Genomic DNA, 24,918 nt, shown 5'->3' on the forward strand with positions numbered 1-24,918 from the left:
CCACCTGGCCGTATTGGGGCTGGTGGTTTGGTGGTATTTTTTAATTGTTTTTATGATTTTTGTTTGTTCCCGGCATTTATGTATAATAAAATTTCTATCAATTTACATTATTTATGAGGTGCAGTCCAATTTCTTCAGTCTTTTTTTCTTGTGGCATATATGTATTCTTGGCTGTTGGGACTTGCACTCATCCTTTGATTAGTTCCCTGGTGCCAGTCCGTTTACTACACTACATATATGCCCGTCACCAGTGGGGTCCATATGCTCACTGCACCCCTTAATAATAATTATGGGGTGTAGTTTCCAGAATTGGGTCACTTGTGGGGGGTTTCTACTGTTCTGGCCGCACAGAGGCTTTGTAATTGCGACATGGCCTCCATCCTCCATTCCAGCCTCTAAATGGCGCTCTGTCCCTTTGGTCACTTGCCCTGTGCCCATATGGCACATTATGTCCACATGTGGGGTATTTTCGTACTCAGGGGAAATTACCCTACACGTTTTGCATTCATTTTCTTTTTTAACCCCTTGTGGAAATGGAAAAAAATCAAGGTTAGACCAACATTTAGTGTAAAAAATGTTAAATTTTTACACTAAATCATTGATCTTGTCTTGCTTTTTTCATTTTGACAAGGAGTTAAAAGATTAAAAAAACACACAAAATGTGTAGAGAAATTTCCCCTGAGTACGGAAATACCCCACATGTGGACATAAAGTGCCAAGCGGGCGCAGGGTAAGCCTCCAAAGGGAAGGTGCGCCATTTGGTTTTTGGAGGCTGGATTTGGCCAAAATGGATTTCAAGGGCCTTGTTGCCTTTAAAAGGCCTCTGTGTTGCCACGACAGTTGAACCCCCCCACAAGTGACCCCATTATGGAAACTACACCCCTCAGGGAATGTAACAAGGGGTGTAGTGAGCATATGGACCCCACTGGTGACGGGTACAAATGTGGAACAATGTGGCGTGAAAATGAAATATTACATTTTTTACACTATAATGTTGGTTTAGCCTTAAATTTTTTATTTTCAAAAGAGGTTAAAAGAGAAAAAAACACAGAATATATGTAGAGCAATTTCCCCCGAGTCCGTAAATACCCCACATGTGGACATAAAGCGCCATGTGGGCGCAGGGCAATCCTCCGAATGGAAGGAGCGCCATTTGGATTTTGGAGGCTGGATTTGGCTAGAATGGATGATGAACGCCATGTCGCATTTACAGAGCCCTCGTGCTGCCAAAACACTGGAAACCCCCCACAAGTGACCCCATTCTGGAAACTACACCCCTAAAGGAACCTAACAAGGGGTGCAGTGAGGATATGGACCCCTTGGCACATTTGTACTGTGAAAGTGAAAAAAATGAAAATTTTCCCTTTCACATCACACTGTTCCACATTTGTGCCCGTCACCAGTGGGGTCCATATCCTCACTGCACCCCTTGTAAGATTCCCTGAGGGGTGTAGTTTCCAGAATGGGGTCCCTTGTGGGGGGGTTCCAGTGTCTTGGCAGCACGAGGGCTCTGTAAATGCAACATGGCCCTTGAAATCCATTTCAGTGAAATCCAGCTTCCAAAAACCAATTGGCGCTCCTTCCCTTTGGAGGCTCGTCCTGCGCCCGCTTGGCACTTTATGTCCACATGTGGGGAATTTCTGTACTCGGGAGAAACTGCACTCCACTTTTGGTGTTTTTTTTTCTTTTATCCCTTTGTAAAAATTAAAAATGAAGGCTAGAACAACAATTTAGTGTAAAAAATAGAATTTTTCCTTTTTTACACCACATTTTTCTGAAAATCTGTGAAGCACCTGTGGGGTCCAGATGCTCACCACACCCCTTGTTACATTCCTTGAGGGGTGTAGTTTTCTAAATGGTGTCCCTTTAGGGGTGTTTTTTAGGTTTTCGCACCCCAGAGCCTCTGCCAACCTGAAGTGGTACAGTCAGAAATGACCAAATATAACGGAGGCGTTGAAATTCACTAGGAGCTCCATTATATCTGAGGCTTGTGGTTGTGTCAAATAGCGCAATAGGGCCACATATGGGGTATTTCTATAAACTGCAGAAACGGGGCAATAATTATTGGGGTGCATTTCTCTGGTAATAGGTTTATAATTATGAAAGATATTGGATTACAATAAAATCTCTGCACAGAAAATTAAAATTTTCAAATTTCTTACACACTTAGCTTTTATTTCTGTGACTCCCCTAAAGGGTTAAAAAACTTTCTGGATGTGCTTTTGCAGAGTGTGGGGGGTGCAGTTTCTAAAATGGGGTGCTTTGTGGGGCTTTCTAACATACAGGCCCCTCAAATACACTTTAAGGCTGGGTTCACACTATGTATATTTCAGTCAGTATTGTGGTCCTCATATTGCAACCAAAACCAGGAGTGGATTGAAAGCACAGAAAGGATCTGTTCACATAATGTTGTAATTGAGTGGATGGCCGCCATTTAATGGCAAATATTTGCTGTTATTTTAAAACAAAGGCTGTTATATTGAAATAATGGCTGTTATTTACTGTTATATGGCGGCCATCTACTCAATTTCAACATTGTGTGAACAGATCCTTTCTGTGTTTTTAATCCACTCCTGGTTTTGGTTGCAATACTGACTGAAATATACTGACTGAAATATATGTAGTGTGAACGCAGCCTTAACTTGAACAGGTCCCTAAAAATATCTGATTATGAAATTTTACCGAAAATTTGGAAAGGACTTCCGGTGGGCAGGACACCCTGGGTGGCCGCATTTTACAGGAGCTTCGGCTGCTTGCCCATTATAACGGCTCCCCAGGGCGTATTACACCACGAAACCTGGCAACCCAGCACCCCTAGGTGACGAGCAGACCGGGACAAGCACAGCCACCAAGTCTGACCCGATCGGGGTCACGCCGGCGGGACCCGCGTGGGAACACGGCTGAGGAGACGCTTCATCTTGCCTGTCCCCCACATGCACTGCAAGCTCTCCTGGGCCAGACCGCCGCGATAGCGCGTGCACCGCGCTGCGGAGCCGCACTCCTCACCCGGAGCACAGGACGGAGGTACTGTAGAGAGCTCCGGCCGTCGGGTGCCGCTGCACCGCCATAGCCACTGACGCCTGCCAGCGCTCCCGCGCCATATACACATCCCCCTGAGGCGACCCACAAGTGTGAGGCACATATCAGGGGACGGAGGGATCCGTGCCCCCCCCCCCTCCTGCTGGCGCTGTGAGCCGCTCAACGGCCCCGCTGCTCCCCCATATCTCAAAGCCGCCATCTTGCCCTACATGTGGTGACTGCATGGGGCATGGCCCCCCCTCCCCTCAGTGTTACGCTCTAATAGACTGGTGCGGATCACAAACCATCACATCCCCCCAGAAACGTTCTCTTCTGTTCACTGCAGTTCTGACCACGTTGTGCAACTGGTGAAACACTGTATGCCACCTATTACTGCCTGAACATTTCCTGTGCAACTGGTGAAACACTGTATGCCACCTGTCACTGCCTACACATTCCATCTGTAAAGTGTCACCATCTTACTGCCTCTGGACAAAAGACCATTCCTGTACAAGACCATCAAGTGGCAGCACCAGACCAATCATTGCAGACTGTGACATATATTGCATGCCTATTCATCCATACTAATCGACTTGATCACTACTGCTCTGACTCTCATTGCCATTATCAGATCTATTGCCCTGCAGCAAAAATTTACTTGCATATCTGGACCACTGAATATCACCACACTGCTGACCCAGAGATATTCACAACAGTTCTCCCAACAGACTGTCACTTCCTGATTGCACCACTAGGTGGCAGTGTGTGTCCTACTATTTCAAACACACAGTGCTGGATACCCTTCTCCTATACAAGCTATTACAATATACAACATACGGATTCTTGGACACGACATAGTGTGGCATCTAGTACGACATATGTGTAAGAGCCCTAGAATCTCGGGCCCCCCCAACTTGCATGACACAAGCCTGATGTAACACCGCTGAGGTGATCTCCCCGGAATAACTCATACCTCATAGGTCAAAATATCTTTCTGGTGCCTGGGTCACATTGGTCATGGACAAATTTCTTACATCCTCCCAGGGAGCAATGAGCAAATCTCTACGCAGTACTAAACAACCGGACCAACCCCCCTCCTCTTCCAAAACAAATCCAAAAAAGAACAAAGATAAAACTCAAACCAAGTCCCTCGCTGCCGCCGCCGCCACAAGAAATGCATCTCCCGCTTCTGGGGACGAACATCTCTGAGTCCGAACCCTCCACACCGCCTCCCAACCAATGGACGTGTCATGCTCCACAGGATTCCATCCAAGCCGCTTCAGTGGCCCAGGAGGTCACGCGACTCATAATGCCACTATTGGACAAGAGACTGGACTTGCTACACACCTCCATAAACGCAGCGTTGGCCCAAATTAATAACAATGCGCAAAAAATAAATGACATGGAAACAAGAATTGTGGATGCTGAATCCTTGTTGGACTCGCTTCAGGGTAGCTCTAACGTCCAGGCAGAAACAATCCAGTCTTTACAATCCAAGTTAGATGACTTAAAAAAAAGAAGTCGTCGCAACAACCTCAGATTTGTAGGAATACCAGAGGCAATAAAGGGAGAAGACCTCAAACAACTCATCACTGTCGAAATCCCAGCGGCCCTAGAACTGGACCTGGACTTACCCACTCTCCTAACGGAGAGAATACACCAAATTGGACCAGAACGCAGAGACCAACAGAACCGCTCCAGGCAAGTAATTGCATGGTTCTTTCATTTCCGTATGAAGGAAGACATACTCCGGGCCTTCAAGAAACGCAACTCCCTGAGAGTCCGAGACCATAACATCTTGATCTTTCAAGACTACTCAGCTTCAGTGACGCAAAGGCAAAGAGCTTTTTCCCCCATCTGCAAATATCTTTTGGAACACCATCACCAATTTCAGCTCCAATAGCCAGCCAAACTCCAAGTGACCGTGAACGATCGCACCATGACCTTTGACGATCCTGCCCAGGCAGGCCGACACTTCAATGTCCGACTAGAGGACTAAAAATGTACACCTTGACCGCCTAATGTTAAACGCAAGTTATTACTAAGATTCGGGGGTTATCCCGAACGATGTTCTTTTTGTGGTTACACCTGTTCATTTGCAATATGTTTTGGTGGCCTCATGGCCCTGTTTCTGTTCTAATGTTGTTTTATCTTCCCTTTCTCAGTAGCCCTCCCCCCCCATGCCCGTGGGTCTCCCACTGTAACGTGCTCCTCAAGCCGGACGATGCCGTCTACTCGCTGGGATAGAAACGGATCACCACCTCCTACGCTCATCTGGCTCCGAAGTCGCCACACCAGCAGAGTGGGATGAGTACCTCAATGACACACACTGCTCTCACATACACCACACCCACAGAATTCAAGTTCATATCCTGGAATGTTGCAGGTCTCAACACCCCCATAAAATGCTCCAAAGTCCTCACCCATTTGAAACGACTGAAAGCTGATGTCGCTTTCCTACAAGAGACTCACTGGAAGCATGACGACCACCCCACCCTGAAGGCCCCTTGGCTGGACAGATGCGTATCGGCATCTTACACTTCAAAACGTAGAGGAGTAGTGATCATATTCTGTACCCTACACATTAGACTCTAGTTACGAGGACCCCGGAGGCAGGTATCTCTGCTTGGACGTAAGCATAGCAGGACGCTCCTATACATAACATTTACTCCCCCACGACACCCAATCAAGACTTTTACTCGGCACTCTTGCAATACCTACTAGCCAGACCCCTCCACACCCTTATAATGGCAGGTGACTTCAACCAATCCCTACAGTCAGACCTGGACAGATCGCATTGCACCGCCTCACACACGCCCCCCCCACCACCACCCCTCCTGACGACCCTTTCCCATATGGACCTTTGTGATCCATGGAGATTAAATCATCCTCTAGAACGAGAATATACTTACCATTCCAGGGTCCATGACACATTCTCCCGGATCGACTACATTCTCATCACATCCTCACTTTTTCTAACAACACGAGCCGCTACAATCTATCCCATCACAATTTCTGACCATAGCCCAGTGAGTCTCACACTGGAGCTGGCCCCCCTCTCTCAAAAATCCAAAATATGGAAGTTTCCGAACTACCTAGCATCGTCCCCGGAATTCCAATCATATTTACAAACGCACTGGGCCAACTACGTGGACGATAACATAATACACACGGATGACATACCGCTGTTGTGGATGGCGTCCAAACCAGTCATCAGAGGTCATATCATCAGCTACATAAAACATCAGAAAAAACATCAAGCTAGTCAATTCCAATCACTTCACAATTCCCTACGGGATGCACAGCTTGCTTACACCACATACCCCTCCCCAGAGACCAAACAAAATCTGACAGAAGCTCGTTCCCTTCTCGACACATTCCTTCAAACCCAAGCGCACTGGCATACATACTCTATCCAGAACAAATAGTATAGGTGGGGCAACAAAACAGGCTCTCTATTAGCTAAACTGACCAGCCCACCGAGGGCACACCACACTATTCTCTCCCTGAAAGACCCGACTACGGGGCAACTAGTCTATGACGAACCACAGATAGAGTCGTTATTATACAACTATTATGAGGACCTATACGCAGCCCCCCCATCTGACTCCCATAAAATTCATTCCTTTCTGGACTCTCTGATGCTTCCTAGTCTGACATCTGAACAAAAGGCCCGGCTAGAGGAGGACACAGGGGCGTAGCTAATGTCTCCTGGGCCCTGGTGCGAGAGGCCAACTTGGGCCCCCCCCCCTCCTTTCACGACCAAGTGATGCTATTGTTGTGTGTGTGTGTATATATATATATATATATTGTGGCATGGTGGGGCTGTAAGAGGCAGTTCTATGCCTCTGGAGTGGGAATTGGAGTTCAGGTGGAGCTCCTGGTCCAGGTACTCCACTCCAGTCCAAGAGCTAATGAGGCTCTGAAACCACCTGGTGGAGCTCTATTAGAGACTCCAGAGCTGCCCAGGTGATGGCTCTCAGGTGAAGACTCCCAGTGTGGGAGAACAGGCAGCACTAGGCCTGTGGGAGCTGCAGACAAGAAGTCTGGGTAAGACCAGTGGAGCTGGTGATATTGAGCATTAGGCTCATAAGTGACAGCTAGGGAAGCTGTGGTGTTAGTCAGTGGCTAGACGGCCTAGGTTTTATTTTATTGGCAGTGTTGCCTATGTCTTTTGTTTTTTGAACGGATAAATAAAGCTGACTGAGGTCCGTATAAAGCATACAGCACTGACTGGACTGCAATTTGTGATGTGCCAACCGTCTCAGGCCCAGGAGATGGCGATCCCAGCGAGTGAGTAACCCCCAGATTGTCACATATGGTGGAGGATTGCTGTGGGCAGAAAAATGGCACATGAAGTTTGTGGCTGAATTTAAAGAGCCTGAAGCCTTACAGAGATTGAGTCTCTGTGGAGAGAGACATACAGAGACTGTGTTGCTGTGGAGAGAGACATACAGAGACTGTCTTGTCTGGATAAGGCCAGTATTGCTTATGTTTGAAGCTGGTGTTTCTGCTGCATAAAGAATATAATTGCCATGGGTCTAGCAGAGGACTATGTCAGACGTATATGGGACATACAGCGCCGTGAAGACATGGCTAAACAGATGGGTTATAACCTTGCGCAGTTTGAAGCAGAGCGGGAGGCTGTTGAGGCCCAACTGCAAAGGACATTGGATAAGCAAGCTTCTGTACAAAGTGCATGTACTGCTACACCCCGCACTGCACTGCAGGGGGCTGCTAACCAGAAAGCACAGGGGTCCAAGCCCAGTGGTTGCTGTACCAAGGTCCCAGTTGCATCCTGGTCTGATTCTCCAGATAAAAAGCGTGAGGGTGCCGTCCCTAAAGCCAACCAGCCAGAGCCAGGCTTGAGATGTATGAGAATGGACTGTTGTGTAATTGGATGTGCTTTTTCCCAAAGCCCAAGTGTTAAAAAGTCACTTTTGCAGAGGCGCCATGATGTTGTTGCTAGGAGCAACCAACCCCAACAGCAAGCGGCAGTCACTGAGCAGAGAGCGCCATGTTGGAGGTGCATGGGAGCAGGTGTCTGTGCATCTTATTGTCCTCTGGTCAGGAGATCAGAGAGATTTAAACCAAAAACCTGTGAATTGCTGGTGGGTGGAATCCCACTGCTGGTTGACCTGGATTGTCGCCAGGAGGTGTCCAGGGTCCATCCGGATATTATACTGTTTGTGAAGAGTCGACCAGAGGCGTATGGTAAGACTATTCTAATTGACTTTAAAACTTGTTATGGGACAGTAAATCATGTGCTTGAGGTCTGTGCGGAGCTTCAGGTGGAGTTCATACTTGGCAGAGACTTTCCTTATTTCTGGCAGTTGTGGGAGGGAGAGTCCCCAGTAAAGTGTACTGTACCACTGCCTAAGGGGGAGGAGCCAGGAGAACCATATACACACGTCCCAGAGTTACCAGTGGGTGGAGCCTCACTGTCTTACTGTGTGAACTGTGACCAAAATAAGTCCAAATGTTCAGCAATGCTACCAAGTGAGGAGAAGAATCCTGTGGCTGACAAGACCATCCTGATGTCTGATGAGATTATTGCACAGTCTGAACATGGACTTGAAAAGTCAGATGAAATTAATGATAATGTATTGCATGCAATGTGTATTGAAAATGTCACCCAGCAGTTATGTGATAGCAGTAAGGTCATGTCAGATTTGCTGCCTAACATGCATTTAACCCATAACTATGTCCCACAACCTAAGCAGGTAAATGATGGGTGTACTACAGCGTTAGTTCCAATGAATGCAGAGTGTGAACTAACCTCTAAAGCAGAAAAAGCAGCAGAGGGGATTCGCTCTAGTGTGCCCCTAAAGGTCATGATGTGTAATGACGAGAAGATTGCATGTGATGAATGTGCTGTGCTGCCCCTAGAGGTCATGGTGTATAATGACCAGAGGATTGCATGTGATGAAGGTGCAGTGCTGCCCCTAGAGGTCATGGTGTGTAAGGACCAGAGTATTGCATGGGATGCATGTGCTGTGGTTGAAAGCAATACAGAGAGTTTGGTGGCCTTTACTGAGTCAAGTGAGGCCAATGTGGTTGCTAGTGGCAACCAAATATCTGCTGAAGATAACAAGGAGGGTAAGCAGACTCACAAGCCCATGGGTTCATATTATGCCAAGAGAGTGACCTACAAAGTCAAACAGCATGTGAGAAGTGACTGTGGCAGTAAGTGGTATGTATGCTGGGTTTGTGGGGCACGTTTTTCCCAAAGTGATGCAGTGAGAATGCATGTGGTGAGGAAACATAGTGAAAATGTGTTGTGTATTCTCACACCTAAACTATGTTCCTACAACAGCTGTGCTGTGCCCAATAGGTATCTCCGAAATAAAAGAAGGGGAAAAAGTGACCAGTGTGAATATGGTTGTAGACTGAAATGTTGCATGGAGATAGCCAGATGTGCTTGGCCTGGTAGGAAGCCGTATGCACGTGGTTTGTCTGAGAGCGCCCCCTGTGTCTATGACAGTAAGCCTGGTGTGGGTGACTGTGTTACAATGCAGAGCCAGATAGACCTGAGTGGTGCATCCAGTAGGGTTAGTGAGGGTCACACAGTAGCAGCATCCAGTGAGGTTAGTGGTGGTCACACAGTAGCATCCAGTGATGTTAGTGAGGGTCACACAGTAGCAGCATCCAGTGATGTTAGTGGTGGTCACACAGTAGTAGAACAGCCACCGCTTATTGTTATAGAATCTCTTCTTTGTCAGGTCCCAGAAGCTGTTCCTGTGACTAATGTGAACATGCCTCAAGTAGCAGGTGATGAGATGGTGGCCAGAGAAGGTCCGGCTGAAGAGCTTGTGTTGGCTCACACATTACCTCTTACAGGGAGTCTTGAAGTTACTGAGGCTGATGTGAATAATGAAGAGGTAACTTTGGAGGAATCATGTCCTCAGTACACAGATGTGCATGAAGGAGCTGGTATGAAGACTTTCACTTTGGAGACTGAAAGTGAATGCAGTCTGTATGTTGCCCTGTCTGAAGTGAGAGGTAGTGAGAACTGTCAGTCAATGTCTGAGCCGAGTGTCACTCATACAGTCCCATCCAATGTAGCTGGAAGTGAGAGGTTTCATGTTGCCAAGGGTAACAGTCTGGATGTTACCAATAAGGGAACCCAAATTACATATGAGAACAAGGACTGTGTGCACGCTGAGAGTGGTTCTCAGTACAGCCGTCCGATGCATGTCTCCACTTATGGACGTGGTCATGAAAGAAATGAACGGCAAAGTGAGAAAGTGGGGTACGGTGGTTCTGTGTTATGGAAAATGCGGGGAAAACAAAAACCTCATGAAAAGTGTGATGTGTGTCCCCAGAAAAAGAAAATGAGGCATGAATGGTGTCACATCTTACCCCAATGTAGGACCTTTGACCCAGGAGGGGGTGTTAATAAAGTGACAAGTCCTACGGCCTTTGTCAGGGGGGGAGGGATATGTGGCATGGTGGGGCTGTAAGAGGCAGTTCTATGCCTCTGGAGTGGGAATTGGAGTTCAGGTGGAGCTCCTGGTCCAGGTACTCCACTCCAGTCCAAGAGCTAATGAGGCTCTGAAACCACCTGGTGGAGCTCTATTAGAGACTCCAGAGCTGCCCAGGTGATGGCTCTCAGGTGAAGACTCCCAGTGTGGGAGAACAGGCAGCACTAGGCCTGTGGGAGCTGCAGACAAGAAGTCTGGGTAAGACCAGTGGAGCTGGTGATATTGAGCATTAGGCTCATAAGTGACAGCTAGGGAAGCTGTGGTGTTAGTCAGTGGCTAGACGGCCTAGGTTTTATTTTATTGGCAGTGTTGCCTATGTCTTTTGTTTTTTGAACGGATAAATAAAGCTGACTGAGGTCCGTATAAAGCATACAGCACTGACTGGACTGCAATTTGTGATGTGCCAACCGTCTCAGGCCCAGGAGATGGCGATCCCAGCGAGTGAGTAACCCCCAGATTGTCACAATATATATATATATATATATATATATATATATACACAGTGGTGCCTTGGATTATGAGCATAATTCGTTCCAGGACCGTGCTTGTAATCCAAATCCACTCTTAAACCAAAGCAAATTTTCCTATAAGAAATCATGTAAATGCAGACAGTTGGTTCCACACCCCAAATATATTTATTATTCTGTACTGTACAGTAATGGAGAGGATGGGAAACACAAGGGCTGACAGAGACTGCAGGGAGCATGAAGGAATGAGCAGGGCAGATGTGGGCACATACATGCAGCACTCTCTGTCCGGGGAGAGAGGGGTTACAGCTATGGAGAGATTACCCCCCCCCCACAGTCCTGTCCCCTGATGTAAGCCCCAGCCTGAAGGGGATCTGCTATGATTTGGAAGGTGTTTAGAGTACAGTGCTGTAGACCCCGCTATGCAGGCCATGCCCCTTCTCCACTCGCGCTCCCACCCAATACAGGAAGTTCTTAAACCAAAGCAATGCTCTTAAACCAAGTCACAATTTTGAAAAACTGTGAGCTCTTAAACCAAAACGCTCTTAAACGAAGTTACTCTTAAACCAAGGTACCACTGTATATATATATATATATATATACACACACACACACACCAAGACAGATATTACCTATTACCGCCATACTGTTACCGACCAAATCCTGTATACTGAGACCAATATTACCAGTAATACCAGTATATAGGGAGGAAACATTACCGCCACACCACAACCACTACCATCACCACCATATTGTTACTGACCAAATCCAGTATACTAAATCACCTCATCCAGTCATATAGAGGTGGCCCCAGCTCTACACAGGTTCTATACACCATATACATTACTGTGCAGTTATATCAGGTGACTCACAGGAGACGTCTTTTCTGATCGGAGTTCTTTCCTTTTCATCTTCTTCTCCATCCGTCCTAGGCCGTTATGAGAACTTCTCCGAGCCACGAATCCACAGAATCTGCCAGACAGACATATTAGGCTCCACACTCTGACACCATCTCCATCTCTCTACACACTGCACATCTGTACTGTCCCCTTTACACCCTCATTTAGTGGGTAGCCTGACTCTATGTGACCTCCTAATATATGCCCCCCTCTGTGTATTCCCTCTCCCCCTATGTTGCCCCCCCAAATAGATGCCCCCCTCTACCCCCTCCCTTATAGATGGCCCCCTCTACCCCCTCCCTTATAGATGGCCCCCTCTACCCCCTCCCTTATAGATGGCCCCCTCTCTCCTCACCCTCCCTTATGGATGGTCCCCTCTCCCCCCACCCTCCCTTATGAATGGCCCCCTCTCCCCCCACCCTCCCTTATAGATGGTCCCCTCTCCCCCCCCCCTCCCCCATAGATGGTCCCCTTCCCCCCCTCCTCCCTTATAGATGGTCCCCTTTCCCCCCCCTCCCTTATAGATGGTCCCCTTTCCCCCCCTCCCTTATAGATGGTCCCCTTTCCCCCCCTTTATAGATGGTCCCCTTCCTCCCTCTCTTATAGATGGTCCCCTTTCCCCCCCCCCCACCCTCATAGATGCCCCCCTCCTTTCCCCCCACCCTCATAGATGGCCCCTCTTCCCCCCCCCACCCTCATAGATGGCCCCCCCTCTTTCCCCCCACCCTCATAGATGGCCCCCCTCTTTCCCCCCACCCTCATAGATGGCCCCCCTCCTTCCCCCCCACCCTCATAGATGGTCCCTCTTTCCCCCCACCCTCATAGATGGCCCCCTCTTTCCCCCCACCCTCATAGATGGCCCCCTCCTTCCCCCCACCCTCATAGATGGCCCCCTCCTTTCCCCCCACCCTCATAGATGGCCCCCTCCTTCCCCCCACCCTCATAGATGCCCCCCTTCTTTCCCCTCACCCTCATAGATGCCCCCCTCCTTTCCCCCCACCCTCATAGATGGCCCCCCTCTTTCCCCCCACCCTCATAGATGGCCCCCTCCTTCCCCCCCCCCTCATAGATGGCCCCCTCCTTCCCCCCCCCCCCTCATAGATGGCCCCCTCCTTCCCCCCACCCTCATAGATGGCCCCCTCCTTCCCCCCACCCTCATAGATGGCCCCCTCCTTCCCCCCACCCTCATAGATGGCCCCCTCTTTCCCCCCACCCTCATAGATGCCCCCCTCCTTTCCCCCCACCCGTACAGGCTGATAAAAAAACAAAACTTAACTCACCTGACATCGCGCTCCCACGTTGATCCTCACTCCTCCTGGTCTGTCCCCGGCTGCTGCGCGGCTGCCGGGGGTGTCGCGTCTTATCCCCGGCAGCGCGCGCATCCCAGAACTCCCTGCGCGCCGGAAACAGGAAGTCAGGGCCCAAGGCGCGCAGGGAGTTCTGGGATGCGCGCGCTGCCGGGGGTAAGACGCGACACCCCCGGCAGCCGCGCAGAAGCCGGGGGAAAGACGGAGCCAGTCTCTTGTGACCGCAAGCAAAACAATGCTTGCGGTCACAAGAGTGATTGATCGGGGGGCCCCGCGGGCCCCCCTTGTGGCGGGCCCGGTCGCGGCGGCGACCCCCGCGACCACGGTGGCTACGCCACTGGGAGGACATAACTGAGCCAGAGGTGAGGGACGTTATTAAGATGCTGCCCAATAATAAGACACCTGGCCCAGACGGACTCTCGGGTGAATACTACAAGATGTTGTCCCCAGAAATAGTCCCCCACCTTACCCGCCTCTACAACCTCATCTATAAACAAAACGTCACAGTGACAGACTTCACAGACTCGAGGACCATCCTACTGCCCAAACCAAACAAAGACCTGACATTGCCCCAATCCTACCGTCCTATAGCACTACTAAACCAAGACTACAAAATCCTCACAAAACTCCTAGCCACCAGACTTCAGCTCATTCTACCTTCTATTCTCTCCCCATCCCAAAAAGGGTTCCTAGCCAACCGACACTCCACTAAAAACATCAGGAAAGCTATTGCAGTCACAGTCCAAGCCCTAGACAAAAACCAACCCCCGACCATGCTTCTAAGTTTAGATGCCAAGAAGGCTTTTGACAGTTTCGTGGGCCTTCCTATATGCTACACTTATCAGACGCAACTTTGGACAGATATTTTTATCCCTTATACAGACACTTAACGACCAAGCTGCCACTACTCTGACTGTCAATGGGAAAAACACTCCCCAGATTGATATCTTTTTCGGGGAGCATGACAGGGCTGCCCACTCTCTCCCCTCCTCTTTAACATCACAATAGACCCCTTGCTCAGGCATATTGAATCCTCACCCCTTTACCCAGGAGTCCACGTAGGTCAACAAGCCATAAATGTCATGACATTTGCAGATGACATACTACTACCCATGAGGGACCCAAGACAATTCCTACCCGCAGCACTTACAGACCTTCAGGAAACAGGGAGTTTGATGGGCTATACCCTAAACATGGACAAATGTGAAGCTCTCTTGCTAAAGGGCCCGAGCCGTCCATTGTGGACAGCCAACATACCCATCTGCTGGAATTCCACTACTATCCCTTACCTGGGAATAACCATAACCAAATCTCCAGCCAAGCTGTACTCTCAGAACATACACGCTTATGTCAAAAATCAAGAAACCTCACTTGCAGTCTGGAAGAAGTTTCCCCTTACATCCATGGGCAGAGCCAATTTACTAAAAATGGTGGAAATACCCAAGCTGTTGTACATTTTCCAATCCTTGCCAATACATCTCAGACCTAAGGATGACAAGAGGATAAACTTTCTATACAGATCCTTCATATGGGGCTCTAAAAAGTCGAAAATTGCCTACAATATTTTGCAACAAACGAAATTACATGGTGGCTTAAATTTCCCAAATATACAAAAACTGAACCTAGCCTCCCAATTTCGTATCATCCGGGACTGGATCCAGAACACAGCGGTCCACACAGACCTATCGGTGGACAGTCACATGGCACTCCCTTACTCCCTACCCAATCTGCTACGTACCACTAACTCAAACTTGCCCTCCGAGATCAGAGACAACCCACTGTTAACCTCCACCTGGAGGTCCTGGTACAAAATGAGGACATCACTCCATTTACACCCGACTTGCTCGCTGTTTATCACGCTGATAGGCAACCCTAACTTCCAAAATGGACACCCCCACCAGCTGTTCAAAACCTGGCACCAACGAGGACTCACCACCATATATCACTTAACTGACATTGCCAAAAAAGCACCCTTAACACTGCAAGACCTACGGGATAAGTATCCAGAAGTTACCTTCCCCCAATTTGCGTATCTCTAAGCCGCAAGTACCTAAAACACCTATCGCCAGAGGAATGGGACATTACATTCCACACAATAATGAAGAGACCCACAGCGACTAAACAACAAACATCTCACACGTATCGCTACCTCCACTCTTCATTGGACTACACAACCCAAAACACAGGGTTGTCTCAATGGCTTCACCATTTCCCAGACCTGGCTATACCGGACCTCCTCACCATGCTGGAATACTCCATTATAATGCTACCAGCGGCAAGATACATGGAGATGACCCTACGCATATTTCACCGCTCATATATTTCACCGACAAGGGGCTATAAAATGGGAGTATTCCCCACATCCTCATGTTTTAAGTGTGGAGCACCAGAGGCGGACCTCACACACTGCTTATGGCAGTGCCCGATCATCCAGGGATTCTGGAAGACGGTGGAAAACTTCGCTAAAACGCACCTAGTGAACTTTGTACCATACAACGCACATTGGGGGGTCTTTGGGTGGATAGACCCTAAACAATTTAAATGCGGGCAGGGACCGAGAAAACTTTTACATCTATTATCTGCAGCGGCTCGCAAGGCGATCCTGCAGGTATGGATCTCGCCACAGCCACCGCCCCGTAAACTATTCCTCGACAAATTATCGTTTATATTCCAAATGGACTGGGTGGAAGCAGTAATACTAAAAGAGCACAGGGTGGAAAACTTCTTCCTAATCTGGGAAAGCTTCATAGCGACACTACCCAAAAGAATCCAAGAACAAATAAAACGGACCTTCCGTGAATTAGTTGGTGACCCCCCGCTGTAATCTCCTCCCAAGCAGAGCAGTACCTCAGAGCACTGGAGACTCACGGGCATGCCTCCCCTCCCCCTCTCCCCCCCTCCCTCTCCCCCTTTTCCTTTTCACTGTTTGTTTGTTTGGTTACACATTTCACACTTTCTTGTGAACATGTTTTGCATTGAGCTTCTCCTCTCCAACTTCTCATTTTATGCCTGATGTTTTCTCATTGCGATGAGCCTCACAATGTCCTAAATGGAAAGTGATTGAGGGTTTTTTTTGTTTTTTTTTTTCTTCTCCCTACCAAAAAAACAATAAAAACAGTTTTAAAAGAAAATTTGGAAAATTGCTGATAATGTTTTAAGCTTCCTATTGTCTAAAAAAAATGAAAGATAGTTTAATAAATGCCGCCAACATAAAGTAGACATGTTGCTAATGCTATTTAATATATAATTTATGTGGCATAACCATTAACTGTATAAGCAGAAAAGTTTCAAAGTTGGAAAAAGGCATTTTTCACAATTTTTCATGTTATTTTGGTGTTTTTCATAAAGATTCGTTATAAGTATCGACTCCAATTTACCAGAAATGTAAAGTACAATATGTCACGAAAAAACAATCTCAGCCGGATAGGTAAAAGCATTCCGAAGTTATTAATAAATAAAGTGACACAGGTCATATTCATAAAATTTGTCTCTGTCCTTAAGGCCATTTCAGGCTCTGTCCTTAAGGGGTTAACTCCTTAACGACACAGGGCGTAAATATACACACTGGCGTCATTAACCCCTTAAGGACAGAGCCTGAAATGGCCTTAAGGACAGAGACAAATTTTATGAATATGACCTGTGTCACTTTATTCATTAATAACTTCTGGATGCTTTTACCTATCCGGACGATTCTGAGATTGTTTTCTCGTGACATATGGTACTTTACATTTATGGTAAATTGGAGTCGATACTTATAACGAATCTTTATGAAAAACACCAAAATAATGTGAAAAATTGTGAAAAAATGCATTTTTCCAACTTTGAAACTTTTCTGCTTATACAGAAAATGATTATGCCACATAAATTATATATCAAATAGCATAAGCAACATGTCTACTTTATGTTGGCGGCATTTATTAAATTATCTTTCATTTTTTTTAGACAATAGAAAGCTTAAAACATAAGCAGCAATTTTCCAAATTTTCTGTAAAATTTCAAAATCAGACATTTTTAGGGACCTTTTCAGGTTTTAAAGTGTATTTGAAGGGCCTGTATGTTTCAAAAACTGCACCCCCCCAAACTCTGCAAAAGCACATCCAGAAGGTTTTTTAACCCTTTAGGGGAGTCACAGAAATAAAAGCTAAGTGTGTAAGAAATTTGAAAATTTTAATTTTCTGTGCAGAGATTTTATTGTAATCAAATATTTTTCAAAATTATAAACCTATTACCAGAGAAATGCACCCCAATATTGATAGCCCCATTTCTGCAGTTTATAGAAATACCCCATATGTGGCCCTATTGCACTATTTGACGCAACCACAAGCCTCAGATATAAAGGAGCGCCTATTGAATTTCAATGGCTCCGTTATATTTGGTCATTTCTGACTGTACCACTTCAGGTTGGCAGAGGCTCTGGGGTGCCAAAACCTAAAAAACACCCCTAAAGGGACACCATTTAGAAAACTACTCCCCTCAAGGAATGTAACAAGGGGTGCGGTGAGCATTTGGACCCCACAGGTGCTTCACAGATTTTCAGAATAATGTGGTGTGAAAAAGGAAAAATTCTATTTTTTACACTAAAATGTTGTTCTAGCCTTCAATTTTCATTTTTACAAGGGGATAAAAGAAAAAAAAACACCAAACATGTAGCGCAGTTTCTCCTGAGTACAGAAATACCCCACATGTGGACATAAAGTGGCAAGCAGGCGCAGGACGAGCCTCCAAAGGGAACGAGCGCCAATTGGCCTTTGGAAGCTGGATTTCACTGGAATGGATTTCAAGGGTCATGTCGCATTTACAGAGCCCTCGTGCTGCCAAAACACTGGAACCCCCCCCCACAAGTGACCCCATTTCATTTTCACAAGGGGGTTAAAAGAGAAAAAAACACACAAAATGTGTAGAGCAATTTCCCCCGAGTCCGTAAATACCCCACATGTGGACATAAAGCGCCATGTGGGTGCAGGGCAAGCCTCCGAAGGGAAGGAGCGCCATTTGGATTTTGGAGGCTGGATTTGGCCAGAATGGATGATAAACGCAATGTCGCATTTACAGAGCCCTCGTGCTGCCAAAACACTGGAAACCCCCCACAAGTGACCCCATTCTGGAAACTACACCCCTCAAGGAATCTAACAAGGGGTGTAGTGAGCATATGGACCCCACTGGTGACGGGCACAAATGTGGAACAATGCGACGTGAAAAGGAAAATTTTCATTTTTTCACTTTCACAGCACAAATGTGGCCGTCATCAAGGGGTCCATATCTCATTGAAAATGAAAAATTTAAGGCTAAACCAACATTACAGTGTAAAAAATGTAATATTTCATTTTCACGCCACATTGTTCCACATTTGTGCCCGTCACCAGTGGGGTCCATATGCTCACTAAACCCCTTGTTACATTCCTTGAGGGGTGTAGTTTCCATATTGGGGTCACTTGTGGGGGGTTCAACTGTCTTGGCAACACAGAGGCCTTTTAAATGCAACAAGGCCCTCGAAATCCATTCCAGCCAAATCCAGCCTCCAAAAACCAAATGGCGCTCCTTCCCTTTGGAGGCTTACCCTGCACCCGCATGGCGCTTTATGTCCACATGTGGGGTATTTCCGTACTCAGGGGAAATTGCTCTACACATTTTGTGTTTTTTTTTTATCTTTTAACCCCTTGTGAAAATGAAAAAATCAAGACAAGATCAATGATTTAGTGTAACAATTAAACATTTTTTACACTAAATGTTGATTTTTTCCATTTCAACAAGGGGTTAAAAAAGAAAATGAATGCAAAACGTGTAGGGTAATTTCCCATGAGTACGAAAATACCCCACACGTGGACATAATATGCCATATGGGCACAGGGCAAGTGACCAAAGGGACAGAGCGCCATTTAGAGGCTGGAATGGAGGATGGAGGCCATGTCGCAATTACAAAGCTCCTGTGCTGCCAGGACAGTAGAAACCCCCCACAAGTGACCCCATTATGGAAACTACACCCCATAAGGAATCTAACAAGGGGTGCAGTGAGCATATGGACCCCACTGGCGACGGGCACATATGTAGAACAAGTGCTGTGAAAATAAAAAATACCATTTTTTTCAATTTCACAGCACAAATGTGGCCGTCACCAGGGGGCCATATCCCCGCTGCCCCCCTTGTTAGATTCTTTATGGGGTGTAGTTTCCAGAATGGGGTCACTTGTGGGGGGTTTCTACTGTCCTGGCCGCACAGAGGCTTTGTAATTGCATCATGGCATCCTCTAATGGGAATAGCGGCCATACCTATTTAGTTGGGAAAAAGGACAATTATTAATTTAGCTCGGGCAGCGAGGGACCGGAAGAGGGGGTGCTGGTATAAAAGTTATCCCCGTACAGGTGGTAACCTTTATCCAGCAGTGGGAAGATCAGTTCCCGAATAATCTTCCCACTAACTCGGAGGATGGGGGAGGGGGGCATCTGGGGGCTGGATTCTGGTGTCCCTTCCTTCATACACTCTAAGGGTACGTGCACACTGCGGAATGGCGAAGGATAACCCTTTGTGCATTCCGCGGCTGGCACCCGCCGGCGGACTGATGCGGGCGCATGTCTCTACCCGTGTCACACTCTATTCTATGCACGGGCGGATTCCGACCTCTGTACAAATACTAGTATATGGGGTATGTAAAAGTGTAATGTAGTGTAGTGTAAAACTTTATTTCATGTAGTGTGGTGTTTTTTACGTTTTTTCCCTACGCCAAATATCCCTACGCCAAGTAAGGAGTTGCTGATAAATGCTGCGCTTATGTGGGGTACTTATCAGCAGACAGTGGCGATAGGATATAGGGGGGAAAAAAACGCCCTTACGCCAAAAAGGAGGAGTTGCTGATCAGCGGCGCACTTACGTGCAATGCTGATCAGCACTCAGCGGCGTTATGGCGCATAAAAAGTAAAAAAAGTATTTAAAAAAAAAAAAACTTTTTTTTTTTTTAACTTAAAGCAACTGATCAGTGAATGATATTCACTGATCAGCCGCTAGGGGGCAGTAGAGAGAAGACTGCCGAAGATAGGGGCCAGGGAAAAGCCCGAAGAGCCGGAAATTGCAGACCGAACCCGGAAGTGAGCCAAAGAAGACGCAGGGGACCCGATCGTCGCTCCGGACGCACAGATCAGGTGAGTATAGTGCACTACACTATACACACCTGTTCTGCACCCCTCAGCTACCTAGCTGAGGGGTGCAGAACCCGGGGACACTGGTTTTTAACACTTTGATCGCCGTGATGGGCCGGCCGCTACTAACCGGCCCATCACGGCGTTCGTGGGGGTGGCACCGGCTCCATCTTTCTTGGGGACACTTATGGCGATTGGTGCTGTCTCGGACAGCACCAATAGCCATTGCTTTCCGGGTGACCGATGTATTCAGCTGCTATCGGCTGATCTGTATTGATCAGCATATAGCAGCGATCGTCGGCATGGAGGGGGGGGGTTAACCCCCCCCCCCCCCCCCCGTGCCGACGAGCAGAGATGGCCTGCTATACATTATGTACACACAGCGATTGGAGAAACATTGGGCGTAAATTTACATCCGTTTGCGCTAAGTACCAGGGCGCGGGGGCGTATATTTACGCCCGATGTCGTTAAGGGGTTAACAAGTTCGGATTTTCTTTGACAGCATTTACTACTTTAAAATGACTTATGTCCTGTGTGAGTTCTTAGATTGTTTTTTTTTAAATACATAATTTCTGAGAAAAACAGCCCCCACATTCTGAATATGGAACTGACTACTTTCTTATGTGAGTTCTTTGATATTTACAAAGAGTTTATTTACGAGTAAAACATTTCCCACATTCTGAACATGAAAATGGCTTCTCTTCTGTGTAAATTATTTGATATTTAACAAGAATTTATTTGAGTAAAACATTTCCCACATACTGAACAGGAAAATGCCTTCTGTCAGTGAATTTTTTGATGCGAAACAAGCCTTGATTTCTGAGTAAAACATTTCCCACACTCTGAACATGAAAATGGCTTCTCCCCTGTGTGAGTTCTCTTATGGTAAACAAGATTTGATTTTACATTAAAACATTTTCCACAATCTGAACATGAAAATGGCTTCTCGTCTGTGTGAATTATTTGATGTTTAACAAGATTTGATTTGTGAATAAAACATTTCCCACATTCTGAACATGAAAATGCCTTCTCTCCTTTGTGAGTTTTCCTATGGCTCACAAGATTTGATTTCTGCTTAAAACATTTTCCACATTCTGAACATGAAAATGGCTTCTCCCCTGTGTGAGTTCTTTGATGGATAACAAGAACTGATTTCTGCTTAAAACATTTTCCACATTCTGAACATGAAAATGGCTTCTCCCCTGTGTGAGTTCTTTGATGGATAACAAGAACTGATTTCTGCTTAAAACATTTTCCACATTCTGAACATGAAAATGGCTTCTCCCCTGTGTGAGTTCTTTGATGGTCAACAAGACTTGATTTCTGAATAAAACATTTCCCACATTCTGAACATGAAAATGCCTTCTTGTCTGTGTGAATTCTTTGATGTTTAACAAAATTTGATTTAAAAGTAAAACATTTCCCACATTCTGAACATGAAAATGCTTTCTTGTCTGTGTGAATTATTTGATGTTTAACAAGATTTGATTTAAAAGTAAAACATTTTCCACATTCTGAACATGAAAATGGCTTCACCCCTGTGTGAATTTTTTTATGGTCAACAAGATTTGATTTCGAGTTAAAACATTTTCCACATTCTGAGCATGCAAATGTCTTCTCTCCTTTGTGAGTTCTCCTATGGCTAAGAAGATTTGATTTCTGCTTAAAACATTTCCCACATTCTGAACATGAAAATGGCGTGTCCCCTGTGTGAATTCTTTCATGGTTAACAAGATTTGATTGCGAGTTAAAACATTTTCCACATTCTGAACATGAAAATGGCTTCTCCCCTGTGTGAATTCTTTGATGGCGAAGAAGATTTGATTTCTGCTTAAAACATTTTCCACATTCTGAGCATGCAAATGTCTTCTCCCCTGTGTTTGTTCTTTGATGGTTAACAAGACTTGATTTCTGAGTATTTTCTCTTTGATGTTCATCGTTTTTTCTGTAAATGTCAGCTTCCTGTGATGGATCAGAAGATGGGACTTGTATAACAGGATGAGATGAGAGATCTTTGCTGTGAGGGGCTGAGGGTGTATCTGGGATAGTGGACGGCTCCTCATATGTATCTTGTGTGATATGATCCTCTGAGGAGATCTGATGTCCCCCTGAGCTCCTGGTAGAATCATCTGCAAAGGAGAAAACACCATTTCTCTTATTTCCCAGTAATAGAAGCTTAAAGGGGTATTCCCCCAAAAAATTATTTTTGCATTAATACGTTGCCCACCCGTAGCTTTCCATCTTTCCAATATAAAGTTATTATGGATTCTGCACAGTTTTGCTGTTATCTTGAAGCACTCACCCCCACCGTTTGCATAGAATCATCAGCTCTCAGTTCAACCCGACACGCTCCCTGCCCTTGGCCCGCACCCTCCGAGACGGCATCACGCATCTTCTATCTCTTCAATGGGCCGGGTTAGCGCTTCTAGCCCAGTCCACTGAAGTGAGGGAGGACAGTGAGACGCTGCAGCTGTCTGCCTCTCTGACAGCAGCACCCCCCACTGTGTGCACTGGAGCTCACCAGCTCTATGTAACCTCCCCACCCGGAGCGTACCCACAGTCTGTGCCTCCCTTCACACCCGCAGCGCTTTTTGAGTCTGTGCCCCCCCCTCATCCGGTGGCCGCATTTGTGAGTGCAGCCCCCCACACGTCTCCTGGTGGCCACCCACAGCCTCCGATGAGTGCAGCCACGACTGTGTAACGGCGCCACCCACATAGATCACCCGTATCGTGCATCTCCCCCCACACTGTGTGCACGACCCCTTCACTCCTCCCCCATCCAGCTCACCCGGTGGCAGCCTGGCGCTCCTGTGGATGCAAACCCTGCACCAGAGCTCGAGCTCACCCACACTGTGCATCTCCATCAGGCTGTGCGATTACCCCCCCCCCCCCCCACCCGGTGGCCGCTCGCAGCGTTCCTGTGCCTGCAGCCCCAACTGTGTGACGCCCCCTAAAGTATACTCACCTGCACCATGTATCTCCCCCCAAGCTCACTCGGTGGCTGCCCGCAGCCCCCTCACCCCTGTATACCCGCAGCCCCCTCACCCCTGGACACCCGCAGCCCCCTCACCCCTGGACACCCTCAGCCCCCTCACCCCTGGACACCTGCAGCCCCCTCACCCCTGTATACCCGCAGCCCCCTCACCCCTGGACACCCGCAGCCCCCTCACCCCTTGACACCCTCAGCCTCCTCACCCCTGGACACCTGCAGCCCCCTCACCCCTGGACATCTCAGCTCTGCTACATCGTTTTCCCTATCTCAGCTCTGCTACATCCCCATCACATCTCAGCTCTGCTAAATTATCATCATTACCATCATTAGGCATAAGCATTGCATGATGGGAAATGTAGTTTCCTATCTTGGATATAGACCATCTTTTAGAAAAACTTGTAACTCAGGAACGGAAGCAGCTAGAAAGATGGGAGACGGCTCAAAATACTCAGGGGGACTTGGTGAGTAAGACCAGCTAGGTTTGGAGGCATTTCATTTTTTTTAGCTCTATTGCAGACATGGAAAGTTACTCTTTTTTATGTAACATAATAAGAATGATCAGATCTGTTCCCATCCACAGGAAGTGTCAGGGAGAAGAATCTAGAAGCTGGAGGCCGGGGAGATGACGTCCTTAGTAGTAAAAGTAATGGAAACTCTTCTCAAATAAAAAATAGGACTACTGACCCCCTACGTATCAATAACCTTAAATACAGAACGTGCAACAGCAACCTACAGGTGCAAGCACTTACATTATATAAGCTGCAGCCGCACCCCCAGGTGCCTAAGAGGTAACTTATCTAAAGGGCCTTTTACACGGCCTGATTATCGTGAAAAAAAATCATGAAATTTAATCAATAATCTTCTGGTGTAAATGCAGCAACGATCACAACTACCAACGAATATTCGCTTATATGTCGCCGATTGTAAATCTTTCTCTAGTCTTTCACGATAGACGCTTGTCGCTCACAATATATACACTCACCGGCCACTTTATTAGGTACACCATGCTAGTAACGGGTTGGACCCCCTTTTGCCTTCAGAACTGCCTCAATTCTTCGTGGCATAGATACAACAAGGTGCTGGAAGCATTCCTCAGAGATTTTAGTCCATATTGACATGATGACATCACACAGTTGCCGCAGATTTATCGGCTGCACATCCATGATGCGAATCTCCCGTTCCACCACATCCCAAAGATGCTCTATTGGATTGAGATCTGGTGACTGTGGAGGCCATTTGAGTACAGTGAACTCATTGTCATGTTCAAGAAACCAGTCTGAGATGATTCTAGCTTTATGACATGGCGCATTATCCTGCTGAAAGTAGCCATCAGAAGTTAGGTACATTGTGGTCATAAAGGGATGGACATGGTCAGCAACAATACTCAGGTAGGCTGTGGCGTTGCAACGATGCTCAATTGGTACCAAGGGGCCCAAAGAGTGCCAAGAAAATATTCCCCACACCATGACACCACCACCACCAGCCTGAACCGTTGATACAAGGCAGGATGGATCCATGCTTTCATGTTGTTGACGCCAAATTCTGACCCTACCATCCGAATGTCGCAGCAGAAATGGAGACTCATCAGACCAGGCAACGTTTTTTCCAATCTTCTACTGTC

At 47.0% G+C, this 24,918-nt stretch overlaps 3 protein-coding genes across 4 annotated transcripts in view; 1 reads left to right on the plus strand and 2 right to left on the minus strand.

The window, feature by feature from the left end:
• The window catches only part of LOC138786591 (oocyte zinc finger protein XlCOF7.1-like), a 496,490-nt gene that overhangs the window by 322,910 nt on the left and 148,662 nt on the right, over positions 1-24,918 (minus strand). The window lies entirely within an intron of this gene.
• The window catches only part of LOC138786766 (gastrula zinc finger protein XlCGF26.1-like), a 223,792-nt gene that overhangs the window by 79,463 nt on the left and 119,411 nt on the right, over positions 1-24,918 (plus strand). The gene's annotated exons all lie outside the window — the stretch shown is intronic.
• Positions 21,018-24,918, minus strand: part of LOC138787577 (zinc finger protein 271-like) — a 40,397-nt gene continuing 36,496 nt past the window's right edge. Inside the window, exon 9 of the mRNA XM_069964923.1 lies at positions 21,018-22,431. Within this exon, the coding sequence (XP_069821024.1) occupies positions 21,089-22,431 (1,343 nt within the window). The 3' untranslated portion in view covers positions 21,018-21,088. The remainder of the gene's footprint in view (positions 22,432-24,918) is intronic.

The sequence above is a fragment of the Dendropsophus ebraccatus genome, chromosome 3, assembly GCF_027789765.1.
Source record: "Dendropsophus ebraccatus isolate aDenEbr1 chromosome 3, aDenEbr1.pat, whole genome shotgun sequence".
NCBI lineage: Eukaryota > Metazoa > Chordata > Amphibia > Anura > Hylidae > Dendropsophus > Dendropsophus ebraccatus.